General features: G+C 34.5%; 3 protein-coding genes across 3 annotated transcripts in view; 1 reads left to right on the top strand and 2 right to left on the bottom strand.

Moving 5' to 3' along the window:
- Positions 1–23,909, bottom strand: part of LOC146536238 (inhibitor of growth protein 2) — a 57,512-nt gene that overhangs the window by 22,961 nt on the left and 10,642 nt on the right. The gene's annotated exons all lie outside the window — the stretch shown is intronic.
- On the top strand, positions 899–21,708 carry trx (histone lysine N-methyltransferase trithorax). Its single transcript, XM_085189755.1, has 13 exons — positions 899–1,674; positions 2,481–3,711; positions 4,027–4,218; positions 4,294–4,628; positions 4,792–5,337; positions 5,678–5,851; positions 7,025–7,237; positions 7,657–7,818; positions 8,441–18,052; positions 18,136–18,359; positions 18,511–18,638; positions 18,716–18,906; positions 19,083–21,708. The coding sequence occupies exons 1-13, from the start codon at positions 1,522–1,524 to the stop codon at positions 19,254–19,256; spliced, it is 13,335 nt and encodes a 4,444-aa protein (XP_085045881.1). The 5' UTR covers positions 899–1,521; the 3' UTR covers positions 19,257–21,708.
- On the bottom strand, positions 22,141–23,778 carry LOC146536240 (dynein light chain Tctex-type 1-like). Its single transcript, XM_085190464.1, has 3 exons — positions 23,643–23,778; positions 22,957–23,125; positions 22,141–22,295 (listed from the first exon to the last, which is right to left on the bottom strand). Exons 1-3 carry the CDS (start codon positions 23,661–23,663, stop codon positions 22,141–22,143), a joined length of 345 nt encoding a protein of 114 aa, XP_085046590.1. The 5' UTR covers positions 23,664–23,778.

Below are 23,909 nucleotides of genomic sequence, written 5' to 3'. Positions count from 1 at the left end.
AGTGTTTCAGCAAGGAACTTTTTGTTCTCATAACTCACGCTAGAGGTCAGTATGAAAAATAGCATTGCCTTATCACGTAGTTATTACTATTTTTTAAATATATTTGAGTCTCATAAGATGTATATATACTTATATTTTCTATGGTTAAAGCCGATCCTCTTCCCTTTTTGCATCCCTTCTCCGGCCCTTTACGCATGATCGACCGGTAGAGTTTAGGGGTACATTATAAGTAGGGTGCGGGTAACTATACAATATGCTTAGAAGTATGTGTGTATGGTTTTCATTATGGGTGTAAATATATTTTTTAAATACAAATCAGATTCAAATGATGAATCACCATTATGTAGGTATTTATTTTTAAAATAAGAACACCTTATTATAAAATATTTTATAATTAACTTTATACATGGTGATTGGAAAAACTTATTTAAAATCTTAGTATAAATTATTATGTTATGTAGTAATTAATTACTATTTTTATATAATATAGTAGATATAATATTGTATTGCATTTGTATTCAATCCTAAATTTAATTATGATTTCTTTAATAAGTACATAAAAATATATACTTTTCTTACCTAACATTTAAATTACATGATTTAAAAAGTAATAAATAAAATAATCACCCGGAGTTTGCGCCTAAAGTGTTAATTTTTTATGAGCAAAAATTATAAACATTTTGTAAAATCGAAGATATAACAATAAAATGAAATCCCTACATAAAAATATAACCCACAATGGTATATAACGCCTTATACATTTTTTTCATTAACCAGAACAATCATAAATAATAACCGCCGAGCAATCGCGCAGGGAGATGAAAACATAACATTTTTATTGATAAAAAAACATCGAGGAGTGAGTAAAGTGACGCGTCTATGCAGATAGTTACCATATAGAGCAAGACGTAGCGAACGACATGTTTGTTTTCATACCGGTCCGAATTAACGTCGCGATTGGTTCAAAATCCATAACTGGCCTCCGAGAGCCAGGTGTCGTTCACACCGCGGCCTCGCGCGCCTCGTCTCGTTAATCACTCGTGTTCGCTATTGTTATAGCCGTATAGCGCGTCGCACAGCCATCTTTGTCAAATTACAAGAGATTCATTTCAATAATTCGATTGTGTTAGCAAATGGAACAAAACATACCTACTATAACCAATGTGTTGTGTGATAGAAACGAGTGCATTACTACATTCTCTTTTGTTTTATCGCTGACGCTCCGCTGAATGGAAGCGTTACGACGGCTCTCGTTTAACGATCAATCTACCATTAAAATGATGGATGATGTCGTCTTTTGCAAAAACAGTGTAAAGTGTTAATATTAATAAATAATGTGAAGGGTTTATTTCGTGTTTATATTCGTTTGTGCTTGTGATGAGAACTGCGTCGTAATTTGTCGTACACATTGCATAAATGAGTGGAATGGCGTTGCGGAGCGCGCGGGCCGGAGCATGCGCGCCAGTTTCATTGCGACCGCTGGGAACGCACTGAGTATCCTTCGTTTATGTGCATATCAAAATGGGAAGGTCTAGGTTCCCCGGGAAACCGCTAAAATTCCAGAATAGAAAGCGTATTAGTGTCCTATCTGGTGCTGTTTATCATGAAACTGCACCAGAGAACCACTCGGCCAGCCGAAGTTCGGCTGCCAACGATTTTGCTGGAGAGAAAGAGGTAAAACGCACTTAGTAACGTTTTTGTTAGTAGATGTATGTTATGTAAAATAAAATATGTTTTTGAAGATATGTTGTGTTTACGTAATAACTACAAGCTAAGTGAAGCGCCAAGCGTAATGAAGCGCCAATACAAAACGTATTTTGACATTCAAGATTTTATTAATTTATTGTAATGTCAACAAAGAAGTTACGGATAATTTCCATAAAAATATGAAAATAAATATTTTATAATTATAGCCAATATATCGTTTATTACACATGTTTATATTTGTGGAAATGATTTTATAACCTAACTTTTAAACAAACAAATTGTAAATTATTATGTTTGCTTTATGTTGTGTATATAATAACAATGTAATAAGAAAGAGAGAGAATATTTTTTTGTTCATAAAGGGTTTAACTGTTTCATTATTATTATAACATAACATTTGTATCTTTAAAAGTTCACTTTCTAATTGATTCATGTCAAATGACAAGATACCAGCTAGATGTTTTAAGAAGCATCCTTGATATAAAATCCACCACATTTGTCAGATATTTGATTAGGATTCATAAATAATTTTATATATTTCAATAATTGAATAAAATGACTTGTCCTTCTTATCTCAATGTCACAGACAATATGTATATTAATAAGTTTGACCTTAATAATAACAAAACTCACAATCTATGCCTTGTGCTACATTTCTATATATTCATAGTATTAAGGCAATTTTATGTTTATTATGTTAGTTAAGTAGTAAATGAACATACTTATTATATTCTTTATTGCACTTAGCTAAGTACATATTCTTAATGTTTCAGGAAGAAGAGAAGAAGGAAAACAATAGTGAGAATGAGGCAAATACAGCAAATGAGAATAAAATAACCAATAGTATTGTTAAAAATAAACAGGATAACATAGATAATACTACTATTGATTCCTCTAAATCTCCAGTGCGGACAAGATCACAAAATAAAATGGATATGCCTAAAAATGACAAACCTAAACCAATAAAGAAAACAGTGACATTTGGTACAGTCGAAAGCTGTGAAGATATATTCTTGCCATTAAAAAAAGTTCCAATAAAACATCACGCTCCACTTGTTTCTATAATTAAGAAAAAATCATCATTAAAACAAACTGAATATTCTACATTCAATAGCATCCTTAAGCCTGCCAAGTTAACTGATTTGAGTTCTAAATCATCTTTAGAACACCAAGAAGGCTATCAAAGAAAAAATCTCAATCCTCTTTCTAAACCAACAAATAAATTTTCACAGTTTAGTGATATCCGAAGTACATCACCACCACCAAGAAATTCATCGCCAGTTGATAATGGCAACAAATTTGTATTGCCTGTAAGAAGTAGTCATTCATCAAGAGTGATAAAACCCAATAAAAAGTTTATTGATGGAGATGAACAAGCAATGGTTACGAGTGGTCTGTCATCTGGTAAAGTACTCAAGAAACCAAAATTAAAAAGACTAGTATTTAATAATATACATGATGATGAAGGTGGCCAAGTTGAAGAAGATACAGAGAAGCCTAGTGAAAATGAAAAGAATAGAGACAAACCTTTACTTACTTCCAGTCTGTTTAAGGATAAAACATCAAGTAACTCATTTTCGAATCTGACAAATTCTACTTCTAGAAAAGTTGTGAGAGACTTTTTTTCTTATGATAAGGAGCAAGAATCATCACAAGATGAAAATCCAATTGTCGAGAATTTGGAGAAGGTTAAATCTCCTGAACCAAATAAAGAAGATAGATCAGGACATGCTATGAGGAAGCTCATGGATATTTCAGATGCAAGCAGCTCAACTAGTAGTAGTGGTTCTGAATCTGAGGAAAGTTGGGAGAGTGAGAGTTTAGAAGGGAGTGGAGAAGAAGGTGAAAAACAACCACCTGCTAGTCCAGAAAGGGATAAATCATCTGCATCCCAGTTACTAAGTGGTAAAGTAATTATTAGAGAAGCCAGGCTACAGTTAACAAGCCCGGCACCATCTACAACTGGACTTGATGGACCATTTTCAGCCCTCACAACAGTGTCATGTAAGATATCTTTTGTATCACCTTATTCATAGTGTAGTTTAGATTTTTTTCTAAAAATAATAAAACAATGTCAACTTTTTATAAAACATTGAAATATTAGATACATTTCAAATATAAGATTTTTCACTTTGATTTTATAAGTATAGTAAGGTATACTCAAGGTAATGGTTATATTTTAAATATATTACTGTTTTTTCAATCTGGTTAGACAACAAGTCTGCCATCTAATGTTTTAGATGAATATTCTTAAAGAAAAAAAAAAAAAAAAAAAAAATGTTTTAGAAATATTTATTTAACTAGTGTTTATTTTTTTAGCTAATAATCCTCCAGCAACAGTTACGTGTGGAGTATGTGGTGCAGTACGGTTTTATAGATTTGTGCGTCAGGCTCGAAAATTTGGCATCTATTCTTGTGAATCCTGTCGCAAATTTATTTCAAAGTTACTTAAAAAGGACAAGATGGTTTTGAGAACTCAACCTGTTGTTACTCATTGTGTAAGAGGCGAAGGTAAATAAATTTCTAAAATTTTCTCTATCTATAGATTGCAATGTACCAATATTATTATTGAATTTTTCATTTTAGGAAACTGTCATGTGCCACCTGTAGTTAGATCACAACAATGGAAACTACTTAAATGTACAAACAAATCTCGATGTCCAGCTTGTTGGTTAAAACTGTGTTTAAAAGCTTTCCAAGTGCCACCACACATAAGAGCTACTTTAACCGCAATGCTTCCCTCTTATATGAGAAGTGGGTCTAAACCTACTGCATCATTAGTTCAGCCCCATCCACTCAGGATAGGGTCGAGTAACACTTCTACAACTCAATCTCCCTTCACTTCTCTAGTACCCGAAAGTGATAACAACATTTTTGCAATAAAAACAATACAAAAACCTGAAGAAGCAGAAAAACCTGAGGTAAGATCATTTAAACTTATTTTGTAATAGAAATAAATTTGTATGTAAATGCTTTATATGTTGTTTACCTATAAAATGTTGTTCTATTTATTCATTTACGCTTACGCTTTACTCATTGTTACAGTAATTAGTTGTTTATATTTTGATATTGTTCTGTTTATAGGAGGATATAAAACAACAAAAAGATCAAGTCAATGATGAATCTAATGAAGAATTTGGCAGTAGTAGAAAGCGTCGTATAACAAGAGTTAAGGTGCGAAAGAAAGATAAGGGTGAATCTAAACAAACAGAAGATCCTAAGCGCCAAAAGATGGAACTTAAAGGACCCAGGGTAAAACATGTTTGCCGTAGTGCATCTATTGTATTGGGTCAACCAATAGCAACATTCCCAACTCAAGAAGAGAAAGAAAAAGATAAATTGTTACAGTCTGATGAGGATGCGTCTATTGATGAAAAAGAAAGAGTCAGTCCAATTGTGCCGAGCTTGGATTCAGACTTAGATACAGAGAATAAGCCTCTTCAGATTGTACCAGAAGCTATTATTACTAAGGAAAGTGAGCAAGAAATTCATGTAGAGCCCAAAAAGAGAAAGGTGGACACTACAATTGTTACAAAGCCTCAAAATAAAAACGAGTCTAGTGAAGATGAAATTATTATGGAAATGGTTCCAAAGAAGGCAACAATGAAACCACTCACTAATATTACTAATGTAGGTACCTTTATAATTTTCTGTAATATTCATTGTGGTGGCATCGCGTGTTGAGTGGCAAAACTCAACGCGCGCTTTGCTTCGTTACTAGACTGAGGGAATGAAGATTTGAAATATTTCATCTCCTTGGAAAATTGTGGGAGTTGGACCTACAACCTGTTGTTGCGCCCCTGCGCCGCGACTGCTTCATCTACTTTTACATTTATTTATTAATTTTACTTTGTAAATTTATAATAAAAACTTGGCTAAGATTCTTGTCTAAAAATTGTCATTTAGGGTTTTCTTAATTATAATAACAAAAAAATGCAATTTCTGTAAATATTATTCTGTTTGGTTTCAGGTTCGCGGTCGTGCTCAAAAATGTGGCCAGAATCGTCCTGAATTGATTTGTGTTGACTTTTGGGAAAGCTATGATCCAGATGAAGTTTGTAATTCTGGATTTGGTCTCATCGGCACTCTCCCGTTCACTTTAGCAAAGCTTTGTTTTCTATGTGGGAGTGCTGGTAAAGAGAAGGTAAGATAAAATACACTATTGTAATTAATATAATAGTAAATAATTAAGAGTAATTTCATGCTTGTAATATGTAATAGTATAAATACAAATAAAAATAAAAATTATGTTTTTAATTGAAGGTCGTCCTGGTGCAGGAGCAAAAGCGTGCTACTGTAAACACGACAGTTATGGGTTCAATTTCCACTTGGGGGATGATATATTTAATATTTATTTTTTATTACCTCGCTCGGTTAACAAAGCGCGGCGTTTTATTTCGCCACTCAACAAAAAAGAAAAAAGCAACAGGAAATTAAAATCTTTATTTTAACTTATTGTGTTTGTGATATAATGTTGCTTTGGATTTGAGGTATAATTTTATTATGATAGGAAGTAGTATAATAGCTTTTAATATACAAGTTAAATATTTTATAAAATCCTGTCATATTGCCTGTACCTATAGCATAGGTACTACGACAATGTAAATTTTTAATTTGTCAAAAATTTTATTCTTAAAAGAGAGAAAACTAAAATAACTAAATTATTAGTAATTTCAATATAGAGTAAAAGACATGTACAGTACAGAATTAATTCTAAATGTTAATAAATGAAATTCCTTATCCAATCTAGTACGTCGCCGCTTGTGTGCTGTTTTCCTGTATTTCTTTATTCTACTTGTTATTCAAATTAAGTTATTTGTAATTAAAGATTTTTTATTAAAATAAAAACGATGATGAAAAATAATGGAATATAGTATCTACACTATGGTCGACGAGTCATGGCTGAAGTTAGGCATTCTGAGTTCTGAGTTTACTTAGGAAGTTATAAGCAAAAGTAAGAAAAAGAGCCTAAAATCAAGTCTTGAATATCTCTGACGCAGCCATCTACAGCTAACTTCAGAGTGAACATGACCATACTGCACTGGTACTATATACTATATTTCCCACCACCAAATCCCAGAGGCCAGTAGTGGCGCAGGGACAACTCAAGGAAAGGAAATATTTATTTAAATTCAAAGTTTCATTTCTTCGCTCTGGTGTCGAGGCCAAAGCGCGGCGTTGTGTTCCACTACTAAACATGCAATGCCGCGGAAGAATTCGGCGGAAAGTGGTAAACTGTAAAGTGGTGTCTTAACCTGAGATACCCCTTGCCTACCCTGCTGAGTGCGGTGATTTTGATATTTATCTGAAATTCCAGATGCTAGTCTGCGGCAGCTGTTGCGAGTGGTACCACGTGTGGTGCGCCGAGGAGGCGGGTGGAGGCGGCGGCGCGTGGACGTGCTCGCGGTGCGTTTGGTGCGCTGCTTGCGCGCGCCCCGCCGCCCGCCTGCGGTGCCGCACATGTGCGCGCCCGTACCACGCCGCGTGCTTGCCTGCCGCGCCGCCCGACCACAGGAGTGATTGGCCGCAGGTGCGTTTTGTATTGGTTTTCATTTGATAATTATAAAGATAGACTTACAGCTGTTGCCCATTTTAAGAATTACAAATGGATTGCCATAAAAAACCCATTTATGAGTTACTATATTCTTATTATTATTTTTTTACACATAAATTTATAATACAGAACATAACAACCTTTAAAAATATTCTACGAAAATTCAACATTATATGTGCGACTGTAAATGCTACAGTTAGAAGAGAGAGAAGAAGATAACAACTATTAGTGCTTAATCACCATTTAGTTTACCCTATATTGTTCATAAGTAAATTGACATTTTAAGTGCTAGGATTAAACTTAGTAGTTTCTAATTTATAAGTAAATAAAATACAATAGAAGCACTAATATTATTACTTTATTTTAAAATTAATTAGAACTATATTTTATTACAGATTTGCTCTTCATGCTTAAAATGCAAGAGCTGTGACAGCAATCGCGTGAACAAATTCGTAGGGAGCTTGCCGTTTTGTCGTCCCTGCTTTAAGTTACGACAAAAAGGCAATTATTGTCCCCTCTGTCAGGCATGCTATAGAGACAACGATTTTGATAGTAAGGTATGTACTTCTTTTTAATAGTTGATAAAATGTAAGCATTTTTCATGCCTAGGTATGCCTAAGTATTACGTTTGTATGTATATTAAAAAAAAAGTAAAAAGTGGTAAAAAAGTATGTATACTTAATAGTACTAAATGAGCAGTATAGAATAGAAAGTGAGGTATGGAGTGTCTTTTCACTAGGTTCCTTCCGCCTACCCTGATTTACGGTAGAAAGCGTGAAGCCGAAACATGTAAAGCATGGTTATTCAATATGGAAAACCATTGTTATACAATTAGCTTATTCAATTGTAATAGAATAATGCAAACATGCAAATACTAAAAATCATTATAGTCTTTGCTATATAAAATATGTGTACCAACAAAAGTTAAGAGTGAGGCTGTCTTTGCTCTCCAGCACAGTGTTTAGTGCACTTAAATGTGAGGGTTATGAATCTGATTTCCATTTGGGAAAATTAAATATTTTCATGCTTTGGTAACAGGACATACAGACAGGACTAATGCAATAAACACGCAATGTCTCGAAACAATTCCTCTTTCTACCTCCTGCTAGATGCAGATTACAGTAAAAACATAATTTTAATATCCTATTTAGATATTAATGAATATATAATCTTTTACAGATGATGGAATGTGGCTGGTGCGGTAGGTGGGTCCACGCCAGCTGTGAAGGCTTATCTGGGGAAGATTATCAATTATTGTCAGCTTTGCCACCTTCTATTGAATATATTTGTTGCAAATGTATGCCCAATGATCCTCCATGGAGAAAAATGATAACAGAGCATTTGAAAGGCAGACTCCTTCATCTACTAAAGCTGCTCGCCAAAAATAAAAAAGCTTGTGCACTACTTAAGTTAACACCACATAAGAACACTCCAGTGCCCAACAAGCCTTACAGATTGATGTCGCCACAGGCTATTAGAAAACTCCATTTTGATAATAATGATGAAGCAATGAAAAATACAACTGAAACTAAAGTTTATAGGAACACTGCAAGAGGTCGGCGGAACAACAATCTCGCCCAAAACAAATTTGATGATCCTAACAATTCCCAAATATGGCATTGTTCATCTTTACTCACTGATGTTGAAATGGAAAAGGAAGAAATTCCTCACACAACACATAAAGTTGTTAATCTTCAAGAACCATTGATGCAAAATAAGGAAATATGTTTTTCTACTGGTCTATATAACAACAAGACTGACTTTAATGCACCATGTGTAGAAGTTCATGAAAATTATCCACCTCAGGCTAAAACGGAAAAAGCAACTACAATGTTGCCCACAACCATACATGATGATAAATATGAACCAATATCAGATGATGATGAACCAGTGAAAACATTCCATCATGCCCGTAGTGAACAAGATCTCAGCCCAGCCATTATTAGGCAATCAAATATGTCGATCGACAGTCTTGAAGATTTAAGTAGATTGATTTCACCATCACTACTTGATATAAAGAAGAGAGTGAACAGTGATGAGTACATCTCTCTCAAAGACTTTAACCACGACATGAGAGATGTCATTGAGAGAACTACAAATATTGATCTTAAAACAATATATAAAGATCTATTCTCAGAAACATTTCCCTGGTTTGATTGTGAAAGCAACTGTCTACAGCCTAATTTAGAAGTTGAAGGTGAACAGGAAGACACAGATTCTGTTAAGGATTTAGAAATGGCAGATAATAAAGGTACGAAAACAACTACTCATGTAGAAAGGCCCCAAGATCAAATAGTCCCCAAACTCGAATCTGAGGGACAGAAAGAAGAAGAAGAATTACTTGAATTTTATCCTATGGTTGATTCTAGGATTTGCATTCTGTGTAAAACTATTGGTGATGGACTTTCGTCTATGGAAGGACGTTTACTTTATTGTGGGCAAAATGATTGGATCCATGCAAACTGTGCCCTATGGTCTGCAGAAGTGTTTGAAGAAATTGATGGATCACTTCAAAATGTGCATTCAGCAATATCTAGGGGAAAGATGATTAAATGTGCTGAGTGTGAAGTAAAAGGTGCAAGTGTCGGATGTTGTGCAAAAAATTGCAGCGAAACATATCATTATGCTTGTGCGAGAAAAGCCAGTTGTGCATTTATGGATGACAAGAGAGTTTTTTGTCCAACACACGGCAAAGACGTACCTAAGAAGAGCCTGCAAAAAGATGCAGACTTTGAACTAACAAGACCAGTCTATGTAGAGCTTGATAAGAAAAAGAAGCGCTACAGTGAAATAAACAAAGTGCAGTTTCTTATGGGCTCTCTTACTGTCCATAGTCTCGGAAAAATAGTCCCATCTGTATCAGATTATGAGGAATTCTTAATGCCAGTAGATTTTTCCTGTAGTCGACTATTTTGGTCTTGTAAAAAGCCAACAAAAATTGTTAGATACACTATAAAGACCAAACTAATCTTAGCAGAACCAATGCCTGGATTTGATTTTGGTGTCAACATCACTGTTGATCACACATTAGATGATCAAGTAGTAGAGCGAGTTATGGCTGAAATAGGTGCGTGGCACGAGAGCTTGGAAACTGGGTCTAGTAAGACTGTTCTTATGTTTAAAAATGACAAATCTCCAATCAAATTTGGAAATACTGTAACTTTGGAAGTTTTAGCTGTAAAACAAGTTGTTGAATATTTGTTGGATAATGTTTGTAAGCAAGAACAGCAAGACGAAGATGAACCTCAAAATACGGCTGATCTTCTTCCTCCTGAAGTAAAAGATGCTATATTTGAAGATTTAAACCATGACTTACTAGATGGTATATCAATGCAAGACATTTTTCCTAAATTAATGTCTTATGAAGATCTCGTAGCTATGGATTTGAAAAATGAGTTTATTGGAGCAATGAGCCAGTCAGATGATAAGTCAGATTCACGCTCAAATGATTTTATTGATGAACTTTTTAATGCCCGTTTGGAATCAGGAAATAAAGAATTGAAGAGAAGTAAGTCAGAAATGTTGCTACAAAATCATAACCTCAAATCATTGACAACAGGTAGAGGTCAACAGCGGTCCACAAGCTTGACCTGGAATAATAAATTTGACACAAGCTTACTGTCGTCTACAATAAAAAGGTGCAAAATGGGAAAATCATCGACATTTACTGGTAAATTAAGTCCAATACAGAGACTAACTGAAAATTCTTTAGAGTCTATAAAAGAAATAGACAGAACCAATACTGATAAAAAACCTAAATGTGAGGCAACTACGAGCGATGTTTGTAATGAAGCACCCCACACATCAGGTCTCAATTATTGTACAACATCTCCTAAACAAAAAGATGAATCTAATACCGAAAACAAAAATGATAAAACTGAAGGGTATTATCCTGACGTAATTGATTTTTACACGAAAATACATTGTAGTCCAATTTCACAATTAGATGGAGCCGCTGATTGGTCGGGTTCCGAAAGCAATTGTAGCTCCCGTCCCGGAAGTCCCCAAGATGATTTCACTCCAATTCAACAACTAGATGGTGCAGAAGATAATCATCTGGGAAGTGATGCTTTAAAGAACCAACCTAACCAATTTTTATACAGAGCTAGTGGAACTGAAAGTACTTATACTGTAACAATTGCTGGAAATGCACTAAACCAACCAGAGTTAGTCATGCGACCGTTAGATGATAATTCTGGTATTCCAGGCCAAATGGAGCAGTTAGTTAGATGTGACAGATGTCAGTGTACTTACAGAAATAAGGAGTCTTATGATAGACATATACCATCTTGTGATATGATGTCCACTAGTGAAAGTGAAAGCGAGAATCCTAAATCTCCTGAGAATAGAACTTTAACAACTTTGCAAAATGCTTTCCTTAATAACTCTGCAGGCGCTTTTGCACAGCCGATGATCATTCATGCCGGAGTGGTAAGCGGCACTGAAAATACCGTAAAAGCTGAAGGTATATCTGCTAGAAGGACATCAATCAATACACGGCAAATTACTATTAATGGCACCATTGTTGAAACCCCTTCACCAGGGCCAACTAACGAGATGACTATGACAATTACAGAGCAAATGAAATCTGGTACAGTGATATTTGATCAAAGTAAAACTACAAATGTTCAAGTGTCTGCAAATCAACAAGTATTATCATCACCTCAAATTGTTGTTACACCACAAATGCTCCTACCTCCCAAAACCAGTTCAGCAGCTGGTCAGAAAATAATGGCACCACAAATAATTACACAACCTGGTTTGCTACCTTATAATATTTGTGTGAAGCCAGGAAATGGAAATGCCAACATACAACAGATACAAGGAAGTGATATGACACACCTACTCTCTGGCCCAGGTGGGATTCAAGTTTTGACGTCTAACTCAAATCAAGTCCTGACTATTCCTACTAATCAAACAGGAGGAATTACGCCTATCATTCAGGGCAAGAACCAAGTAGCAAACTTTCCTAATATGGCAAGCGCGTCTTCTATAGCGCTACCGGTCAATTCAATACAAGGAATGCCGAGTACTTCAATTATCCAAAATATTCAACCAATGATTCGACCACAAATCCAAGGAAATCCTACAATAGTAGTTCCCGCAATGACTGCTCAACGACTTTCTTCACCTAATACACACCCTAAGCAACAGATTATACTTCCCCATACGGCGCAAAAGTCACCTAAGAAACAACCTGCGCCCGTGCATCCTAAACCGATTTTTCAAGCTGCTAATCGAGGTAGGGGCCGTCCAATGCCTAAACCAACAACAATTAAGAGGCATACTAAATTAGAGAAGACTTTTACAACAATTAATCAATCTCCTCTTGGACCAGGCAATACTGTTATACAGTTACAAACTAACAATCAAACTGGTCAGCCATCTATAATTGTACAACCTGTTGCTAACCAAAATATAATGTCAGCTTATGTAGAGGCGTTGTCTCAACAACAGAATCAAAACATGCAATATATTGCCACAATAGCGCCTCAAGGAGACTTTAAAACGGGACCGACGCAATTTATTTCTCAAAGTGGTCTTGTTCCTCAAACATTCCAAATACAGCAAACAGAATCAGGTGGCTTAGTAGCAGTCCCCAGTGGAGGTATACCAGTATTGCTGCCACAAGGCAATGTTGGTATATTACCCCAAGCAATCCAACAAGGTGCCACAATATTACCCCAAGGAACTATTCAAACTCAAGGCATAATTTCTCAAGGTCCCAATGGACCAACTATACTGCCCCAAGCAATTCATACTCAAAATGGGACAACTATAATACCGCAAGGCACTATTCAAGGCTTAGCGCCTGGCAATATAACTTCGCAAACTGCTACACTTCTGCCAAATAATACATTGCAGACAGCAGGTGCCACTGTCGTACCACAAAGTGGTATAGGAAATGGACAAACAACAATCATACCTAATGCTCTGCAGTCTCAAGGAAATACTTTAATATCGTCTGCACCTGGTACGACTATTTTGCCCCAGGGAACTATACTACCTCAATTTTGTAATGATCAAGTATTATTAGGCTCGACGCCAACCCTAGAAATGGTAACTGATCCTTCAGGTTGTATGTACTTAACAACTACACAACCAGTATATTACGGTTTGGAAACAATAGTACAAAATACAGTTATGTCGTCTCAACAATTCGTATCTACAGCTATGCAAGGAGTTCTCGCACAAAACAGTAGTTTTTCGGCAACAACTACACAAGTGTTCCAAGCGAGTAAAATAGAACCTATTGTAGAAGTACCTACGGGATATGTTGTAGTTAATAATGTTGGTGAAGCTGTTGCAACGCAGGCTGCTTCTTCGGCTCCGAATGTTGTAACAGCCCAATCTGTACAATCGTCACCTGTACTCAAGAATGTAAAGACGACAGTTCCAAACTTGACATTACAGCCATTGCCAGATAAACAAGGAAATAATAATCGCCAAACACCCAAAGTGATACAAATGGGTCCCTCTTCACTGACAATCGGATCGCAAGCTGGTAGTTTTATAACTGCAAAACCAAACTTAAACCCAATAACGTCACAAATTCACACTATGACGTTGTCAAATACTTCTCAAAATACTCAAAGAGTAAATATGTCTAAACCAAACAATGTGTCGATGTCGCCGAATGTGACCCTCGTATCATCAATTGGGCAGCCAGTAATGGCTATTTCTCAATCTATTCCTAACACAGCCAATTCGTATTCAATGCAATCCCTTCAATTATCCCAGCCTATTGTGTCGAGTTCAATAGCGCCTACCAATAAAAATGGTCCTATGAAGATTGAAAATTCTCACGTCATTGAGATTAGCGGCAATCTTCATGAGAGTTCGAATTGCTCTAGCTTACCCACAATAAGCGTAACTCAAAGTATGAAGTCTCCGACTCCATGGAGGCTACCTGAGAACAAACCGGATTTACATAATTTAGGGATGAAGAACATCAATATAACACAAAATTCTTCAGCTCAAAACAATATGCTGACAGGTGGAAGACAAATCTCTCACAATGAATCGGCAAAAGAAAACCAAAATTGTATGTTATCTATGAATAACACTGGAAATTCAATGACAACTAATATGCATTCACAACAATTCGAATCGAATATAAACACAAGCCATCATATTACGCATTCTACATCTAATAATGTAATACAAATAACTGCTGGAAATATTTATCCACCATCTTCTTCTATGAACAACAACTTTGACGCTGACACAACGTTAAAATTAAGCAAAATTAACGCACTTTCAAAAGCAGAGGGAGGGCATTTAAATTTTTCCCAGGAAATCATGGCGTCACATTCACAACAACATGCTCAGAATGAGAAAAGTTTTCAAAATATGGGGCCAAGTGATAGCAAACAAAGCAATGATAATATGCAAAATTCAATAAATATTCATAAATTAAGCAGTTGCCAAGTGGCAGGGAACATGAGTAATTCTCCCTCAATTAGTATAATACCACCAAACATGATACGTCCCCAAGTATCCAATAATCAGAATTCTATTAATATGTCCAACAACCAAAACCAAATGTGCTCAATTTCAAATAACTCCTCACATGGTCAAATACAGCTTATGAATTCAGTGAACACCTCAATGCAAAATATAAATATGTCATGTCAAGAAGTAGTAAATAGTCGTGTAAACATGTCGGTATCCAGTGAAAATAATCAACAACACGACATGAATACTACATCTATAAGCGGTCCTAATTTGTCGCATAATAACATGCAGATGATGTCTCATGACAATAACCAACATTCGTCTTCAAATCAAATCCACATTATGAATGGACAGATTCAACATAATCGTCACATTGAGAATAGTAACCAATTACAACAAATAAATCAGGTGCCATCAAATAGACAATTTCATGATAACCTTATCAATGGTCAACAAACTCATAACCAAAACAACAATATGTTATCTAATAGAGCTACGCCAGATAACAGTAATATTATGAATCAGAATATGAATATGCATAATATAAATAGTCACACAATGAACCGAAATGATCTTAGTGATTTAAACCACATGCATGTCAATCAATCTCTTTCTAACATGAGTAATATGCAAAATAACAGAATGATTATGGACAATATGCAGTCACACAATATGAATTCAGTCAATCATCAAATTCATACAAATAATCGATCTCTCGAATCTTTACATAATCAACAAATGCACTCTATGCAGCAAATGAATCATCACATAACGCCAACTAACAATCGATCTCAAATGGAAAATAATATGCATATGAATCAACAGATGTCTATTCAACAAAATAGACAAATGGATAATATTCACCATCACCAACACCAAATGTCAAATATGATGCAGTTACAGAATAATCGCCAGCATATTGATAATAATCTATTGGGAATGCATCAACATGTATCAAATCAAATGCACAATCGACAACAAATGGAAAATACTATGCATATGCACCACATGACTAGCAACAATGTTAATATGGGTCTAGGAAATCAATTAGATAATTCCGGGGTAATGTCGAACATTCATAATAATAGACATGATAATAATTCTATGGGAATGCAAAATTTAAGTTCTATGAACCAAATGCAAAGTAATAGAAACTCTTTGGAACATAATAATCTTATGCAACATCAGATGAATAATCTTAATTCGATGAATAGTATGAATATGCATAATAATATGAACAACTCTATGCAAATGACTAACTCTACTCACCAATCGATAAATAATCAGATTATGCACATGCCCAACATTCCAGATATTAAAAACGAGATTCAAAATTCATGTAGTGGAAGCTGTTCAAATACTAGCAATCAGTTTAATAATAATCCATCATTTGACATGTGTGCGAATATTAATGCCAACAATAATATGAACATGAGCAATACAGCCAGTACCATGCACAGTATGAATATGAACAATACCAATATGTCCAATAATATGATGATTAACAACGTTAGTAATAACTCGGTTTACGGCGGCAACAATCAAAACAACATGTCAGGTCATGACATGCTGATGAATTGCAACAATACTTCAGATCATAACGTGACGAACATAATGTCAAGTAATACAAGTCACATGATGATAAATAACACGCAGTCTCATTCAAGTAACCATCAAAATCAAATATTGGGTAGTCAAGTGCCAAACAATACTCAAATGAACATAAATAGTTGCAGTTTAAATACTAGCAATACGAATCAACCTCAAATAACAAGTCTAGACAATCAACTCAACAGAACTAATATGACGGTTCCTGATCAATCTAAATTTGGGCAAGATACAGTAAGAAGTAAAAATGTTATGGGACCGCCGCCTCCACCTAATATTACTAATATTTCTGCCGCTGATTGCTCAAAAGCTAACTTGGCTGCCAACAATGAACAGAAGCAAAATCATAACATATCAGTCAGCAATCAAATAGGATTTATGCAAATGAATTCTCCAAATAATAATAGGGTAATCAATCTACCGGAAAGGAATAGACTAAATAACGCCAATATTGAAAATAATATGAGTCAACATATGTCACAGCAACATAATATTCGTGTAGTGACAAATAACACCAGTAATAATGTTCCCGGAATATCTGGTGATTCTTTAACATATCAACAAAAAAGTGAAAGTAGTACAATGATCAACGTTCCTTTCCAAGCGATACCAAATAGTGCACCAATGAACATAAACGTCAACTCTAGCAATAATACTGTAAACATTACAGTGCAAAATAATCTTGTCGATCCCAAAATCGCTTCAAAGGCAGCAGCAGATTTAAGTTTTCCCCTTCAAACTAATTCTAATATAATACAAAATCAAAACAATAATAACAATAGTAACATGATTTGCATTCCTGTTCAGAATAGCACAATTAATTTGCCCAGTCAAAACAGTTCTAGTATATCTCTACCTAAAGCGCCGCCTACTCAGCAATCTGGCATACCAACTAATGTTGTTAATCCAATGTCAATGCGGCCGATGAATAGAGTGCTGCCATTGCACAGGGACGGCCAAAGTAAAGTTTCCAAAACAACTGGCACGAAGACTCCTGCTGTGCCTAAACATAGGGCAGTGAGCCATGATATGCCCGATTTAAATATAAAGGATGAAAACGTCGATAGTGACCTCGAGAAAGCAATTGAAGAATCTAAGAGGATGATGGAATTGGAGAAAGCTAAACGGGAAAAGGATGAACGCGATGCTGTTCGAGCTGTACAACTATCCAATGAAACGCAGCAACCTACTACAAGCTCAGCATCCCTTTCAATTGCAGCTCTTCGTAACACAGAGCCAGTGGAAACTATACCAAAAATGACGTCGCTACCCAGCTTAGACGTTACACCAGAGACACCAAAAGTTTTAGTAGAAAAAGATACTAATAAAGCAAATGTGACCGCGAAATTACCCAATCCGAATACTAAAATATTAAAACGTCCACTATTAGATAAAAAATCGGACGGAGAAACGGTGGCCATGAAGAAACAAACTAAAGCACTAAAAGGCCAAGAAAACCGATTATCGCAACCGAAGCCTGCTCCGGAACCACCTAAAGATGATGGCCCAAAGCTTATATATGAAATATCATCCGAGGATGGTTTTAATTACTCTTCATCATCTTTAACTGACCTTTGGGCCAAGGTTATAGAGTCTGTCCAAAACGCAAGAAAACAGTCTGGTTTACCATTAATTCAATATAACTTACCGTCTGCTTTATCTGGAGCTCATTTGCTGGGCCTAAACAATAATGCATTGAGATACTTGATTGAACAACTACCAGGCGTAAGTATTATTTATGTTTTCTTAGTATAACTATGTATGCTATATACTTACCTTTTTTTACATTTTCTTTTTTAATCATTCAGGCAAATCGATGTTCAAAATATAAAGTACGACAAGGACGCGCATTAAACAGTTGGGACAATGATTTGGACTTGAGTGAGGGTTTCAAAGAGAGCCCATGGGGAAGTGCACGTACGGGACCTGTTGCTAGAAAACAAAATCATGATATGTTCAGCTGGATGGCTTCGCCTTTTAGAGAAGAGCCCCCACCCTTCGGTGGTCAAGAGGGAGACAGTTCTATATCAAGGTAATTATTCTTATTTAAAAACACAGAAATGTTACTTTTTTTTAAAAAAGAGTGCTTCTCACTCTTCACACAACGTTCTATATGTATGTATACTATAAAATAATCAGAAACTATTTTTTTATATAATACAAAGACACGTTTTTAATTTCAGACGATTGGCGACGTTGCCTCCAGCAATGAGATTTAGACAGTTAAAAGAAACATCGAAAGTGTCGGTCGGTGTCTACCGTTCACATATTCACGGACGAGGACTATTCTGTAAACGAGATATTGAAGAAGGTAGAATATTGGTTTTAAATTGTATTTTTGGTTGCTGAAAAGATTTTTTTGTCTAATAATATATTTTATTTTCTCAGGTGATATGGTAATAGAATATGCCGGCGAAGTCATACGTGCCGTTTTAGCCGATCAGCGCGAGAAGAAATACGAGGCTATGAGCGGACGTCGCGGAGTCGGTGGTTGTTATATGTTCCGCATTGACGACAACCTTGTTGTCGATGCCACCCTCAAAGGAAACGCTGCGAGATTTATAAACCATTCTTGTGATGTAAGTTAATATTTTTATAAAATTCTATTCCACACTATTCAAATTATTAAAATTTTTATACCTTTTCTAAAAATATTTTTCTTAGTAGGGATAAGGTTTCTAAAAAGCATATGCTATTATCAATATACTTACAATAATTTTAGTATGTATAACAATTTTTTTTTTAATTGTTTCAGCCCAACTGCTACTCCCGCGTCGTCGATATCCACGGACACAAACACATACTCATATTTGCCTTGCGTCGCATTACCGTCGGCGAGGAACTCACTTACGACTATAAGTTCCCATTTGAGGAAGTCAAAATACCGTGCACGTGCGGCGCCAAGAAGTGTCGAAAATATCTAAATTGAACGACAAAAGGAATGATTTGATGGTCAATTATACTGGTGTTATCTAAAGGCAAAGTGTAGTGAGCAAAGTGAAACATACATATTGTTAACTTATCTCATAAACTACGTAAGCGTCGTGATCCAAAAGAGAGAATTGACGCGGACACAGCTCAGTCGGCATAATTACTTTGTAGCATAATTATAAGTACATACTTTACTGGTTTAGACTTAAACTTACATATTAGAAACGTAAGTAGGAAGCTAATGTGTCTCCCGAGGAACGTTGAAAGTGGATATTCTCTTCTGACTATCGTCTAGAAGTTGTTAAGGTGCGTAATAGAATACTGGGTCGAGCACAATTTTTTTATATGTACATAATATATATGTAAGACAATAAGTTATATTTCACATATCGCATTACTTCCCACCTTTATCTTGACGTTAGCGCCACTAGAGCGATCGATACGAAAGTTTTCATGAATCTTGTTGAGATCTCTTTTTGAATCTACCCAGTGTTTTAAATTGTTGGATTGTACATTACATTGGTTTTACATTTAATATTAATTATTTTGTGATAGGTTTTTATATATATTGTGTAAATAATTTTTAATTTGTAATCGTTTTATGAAATAAATTGGTAGGATACCAACGGGATGGTGTAAACAACCGTTGCTTGATTCGATGTGATATGAGTTAACCTCCGGGTGGGGTGAGAATGGTTAGTGGTAGTATATTTGTTCCTCATTTGTTCTTATTTTCGTCCCTTGCGATCAGTTAAGTCTCGACTAACTTAGCGTGTATATAAATATAAACGGCGGATTATTAGACGATAGATAACCACGATAAGTACATTCGAATGAAGGGTTGTTATGTATAAGTTACGAGTACAATGTTACTTTTTTTTTTACTATTTTTAATGATTGTATAGAAAATTTTTGTAAATAAGAGGAATTATCTGTCATAATAATGTGGTTAAGCGACAAATCGTTTTATTTTAGTCATAGTGATAGGACATACTTTATAGAATTATTGAATACTTTGTAAATAATAAGTTATTCGGTGTGTGGGTCGGCTCGGGCGCTATTCGCGATCGCTCTTCACTCCCAGCCTGGAACGGTTTATTATGAAAATGCACATTTTTAGCTTTAATATTTTTCAGCACAGCTTGAGTTTATTATTTTTTTATCAGAACACCATATTTGACTGTTTTTGGTTGATGCGTGTTAAGAATAATAAAGTTAGAATTAAAACATCACATTATCATCACATAAAGAAAGTAAACTAGTGTACCAGTGTTTTTTCCAATTTTTACTATTAAGTAATATAATTAGATGCAGGAACGATTTCAACAATAGTGTTAGAAAATGAAAAACTGCATCTATTAAGCAGTATTAACATATTCTATAGATAAAGCCTATAAAAATTTAATAACAATAGCTATAGTATTACTGATAATCCAGACCTTGTACAGTTGATATGGCACCAATAGTACTTTATTATCATTGTAGTAAACAATGCTAAATTTTTATTTCATTGCAAAAATTGAAGTTTCATTTGTGAAAAAATAATTTCGAGGTGCATACATACATATAAGGTAATTCTACTCTGTACTAGTAATTTTTATACGGCCCCTTTTTAACGCTGTGGAATTTCCGTCTGATCTATAGCTTTATCATACTGATACTGTTAGCGAACGTTTTTGTTTTTCTAAAAAGTTGTAGATTTTTACTTCATTATTTTTGATGCACTTTCATTTTAAAAGTGGAAAATTGTGGACTAGTCTTTAGAAATTTAAATTTTTATAGCCATACCATCAAATATATTTTCATTAGGTAATCATACTATATATTTTGGAATCAATCATAAACTTAGTAGAAGTTGTACATCGAGTTACGATAATAAATAACAAAGTACAGGTAATTTTAATGAATATGGATTATAATTAACATCTATTTTTAATATAAGTTTTTTAATCAAGTAATATAAAATCAATTAATTTTTTCCCCTCTTCTGTACCTTCTGTATAATAATAATAATAATATGTAATTTTAAATTTATTGACATGTTGTTATCTTCGATTTAATATTTTTATAGGTTTTTAATTATTTTGAGTTGTGTTGGATGTGACACCATGCTTTAAATTAGCGCATGTGCATTTTATTAGTCCTGTATACAAATTTAAATTAATTGAAAGACCAAATCACTAAGTGATGAATTAATTGTTTTCATTAGGTTATTTTAAGTGAAAATGTCTGCTCTTGATATTATTTTGTGTTAAAAATAATTGCTTTTATTTTTAATGTACACATGCCATTTTGCCTAATGTTATTATAAATTATATTATATTGCTTTAAAAGCACCAATTTTACAAGTTCTATGACCTGTCTATACATTTTATTACTTTATTTATTTCTATCATTATTTTGTATTGTGGTAAATTTTACCAAAAATAAAAATACTAAAATGTGCTTTATTTTTGTAGTTTTATTATGGCCTTGATTTTTCGCGATATTGTTTGGTTTTAGGGTTCCCTATCTATAAATAAAAATAAACACAAATCATTGTTATTATACAATTAGTCTGTCGTCCCGTCTGTTAAGAGTTTCGGATGTTAATGACAATATTATATTTGTATTTTGATGCTTGTAAAGTAATCAAAATCTATAAGACACTAGAAAGTCATATTTATAGTTCTTACAAAATAAGCGCATAAGCCGGTAAATTTCAGTTGGTCTTTTTTTGGTTATCTTCATACTCTACCTTCACCAACAATTATAAAATTCGTACGGACCTCTTAGAGTGCACTCACATTAGCTAGTTTTTAATTTTCTTGCGAAAAACCTTACATTTCAGTTAAGAATTGTTTTAATATCTATTAATAAAAAAAATTAGTAATAATCAATATCTATATTTGGAGAGCTAGCGCCCATACATTAACTATGCAATACATGTATTTATTTTCCCAGCGCACAGTGCACGTTCCATCTGTAGCCGTGTCCCAAAAATATGCGGCTGCAGTGTGTAAGCCGGAGCCGTTTTTTTGGGTCACCGTCATTCTCACTAAAACAATTAAGTATGTAGGTCGTCTTTTTCTATGGAATTCATGCTTTATATAGTATACAGTATAGGCAAAGCGATCCTGCCATTTATTACGTTCCCCACGCAGCCCTTCAATTTTTGTGACAATGCGTGTTGAGTGGCGGAGCTCTACACCGCGCTTTGACTTGTTTCCAGGGCGAGGAAATGAGAATCATTCACTCAGCCTAGTGAAAATGTAACCCAGAATTGTTGTGTTTATAATTAGTGATTTCTAAGTGCAATAAAAATTACAGGAACTTATTCCTTAATATTTCTTATACTATTGTTTATATAATACTCCTATGAGGCCGTCGAGACTTATCGGTCGGGACACAGGCGTGTGACTGTAACGCGCGGTTCTGTGTTCGACTCCTACTCGAGGTAATAAATTAAGATTTATTAATATTTTCATTTCTTTGCTCTGGTACCAAGGCAAAAAGCGCGGCATTGAGTTCCGTCAACAAGTATGGCCTGGAAAATTTGGCGGAAATTAGGGAACGGAGTGTTTTAACACTAGGCTTCCTCTACCGTGCTATATGCGGGATACAGCATAAGCCGAAACAATATATAAAAGTAACATATCTGAATTACGTCGTTGTCCAATATGAAATTAATTACCTACATATTTTAAGAGTTAACTTACTTATAAATTTATACGGTTTATTAAGTTTATTCAGCCTAGATAATGTCTTTTCAGTAATAACAGTAATCCATTGAGGTACTCGGGAATGGCTGTATATATTACCCCCAAGACAGAATTCTATGTTATCTCGAACTATTTTTTGAGTTTCCTCCACATTGAAAAGTACATCCTGAATTTAAATCATAAATATTTTTTTATTGTACCCACTACTTACTTGAACATAGGACATTTCGTATTTGTTTGTAACCCAAATCGCAATACATAGCAAAATATTTATAATAGATATTTCATTGCACTTTCATTGGATTCATAGTGTTGGGCGGAGGTGATAAGAGAAAATCTTTATCAACTATACTCATTTACCTATGTTGTATACACGTAGCAGAGTAGGCAGAGGGAACATAGGAACCTTACCACTAAGACATTTTCCGCGGCAGAACTTACCGCTACGCTTTGCATCATTACCATATGATTATCTCGTTACCAGAGTGAGAAAATGAAAATATTAAATATTTCATTTCCCTGGGTGGGAATCGAATCAACAACCGTCGCGCTTCTGCCTCTCGACATGACGGCCTGTATGTACTTTGTCACTTTAATAGCATAATAAAATAAATTGCAATGTGTGGTAATTTGTCTAAGATAATCTTTTAAATAATTAGAGATAATTTTAAAGATAAAAGTACCTCATCTTCTTCTTGAGCCATATTAACAAATAATATATCAATATATCAGTTTATGCTATTTAAAGTTTTTCTATTTTCCTCTTTCAGTAAAATAAATCATCCACTGATCCATTGAAATTTACTATCGTTAATAAATTGTCAGTTATATCCATCTATTTTTTAAATTGAGAATTAGTCGTTAAAATTCAAAAATGAAAAAAGATAAAAATTAAATGCTTTAGACAAAATATCACATACTAAATTCTTTAAATATATAAAAAAATTAAT

The sequence above is a fragment of the Heliconius melpomene genome, chromosome 9 (assembly GCF_056956725.1).
Source record: "Heliconius melpomene rosina isolate 202511_hmr_F chromosome 9, ASM5695672v1, whole genome shotgun sequence".
In the NCBI taxonomy this organism is placed as follows: Eukaryota; Metazoa; Arthropoda; class Insecta; order Lepidoptera; family Nymphalidae; genus Heliconius; species Heliconius melpomene.
Note: the sequence above shows the minus strand (reverse complement) of the source record. Positions and strands in the feature narration are given on the sequence as shown.

Excerpts from the sequence above, each read along its gene's own strand:
- LOC146536240 (XM_085190464.1), bottom strand. The coding sequence starts at position 23,663 with ATGGCTCAAGAAGAAGATGAG. Across the intron at positions 23,126-23,642 it reads TGGCTCAAGAAGAAGATGAG|GATGTACTTTTCAATGTGGA; the intron begins GTACTTTTATCT and ends ATTTAAATTCAG. Across the intron at positions 22,296-22,956 it reads TAAACCGTATAAATTTATAA|TGAGAATGACGGTGACCCAA; the intron begins GTAAGTTAACTC and ends TAATTGTTTTAG.
- trx (XM_085189755.1), top strand. The coding sequence starts at position 1,522 with ATGGGAAGGTCTAGGTTCCCCGGGAAACCGCTAAAATTCCAGAATAGA. Across the intron at positions 5,338-5,677 it reads CACTCACTAATATTACTAAT|GTTCGCGGTCGTGCTCAAAA; the intron begins GTAGGTACCTTT and ends GTTTGGTTTCAG. Across the intron at positions 18,360-18,510 it reads GGAGACAGTTCTATATCAAG|ACGATTGGCGACGTTGCCTC; the intron begins GTAATTATTCTT and ends TTTTAATTTCAG.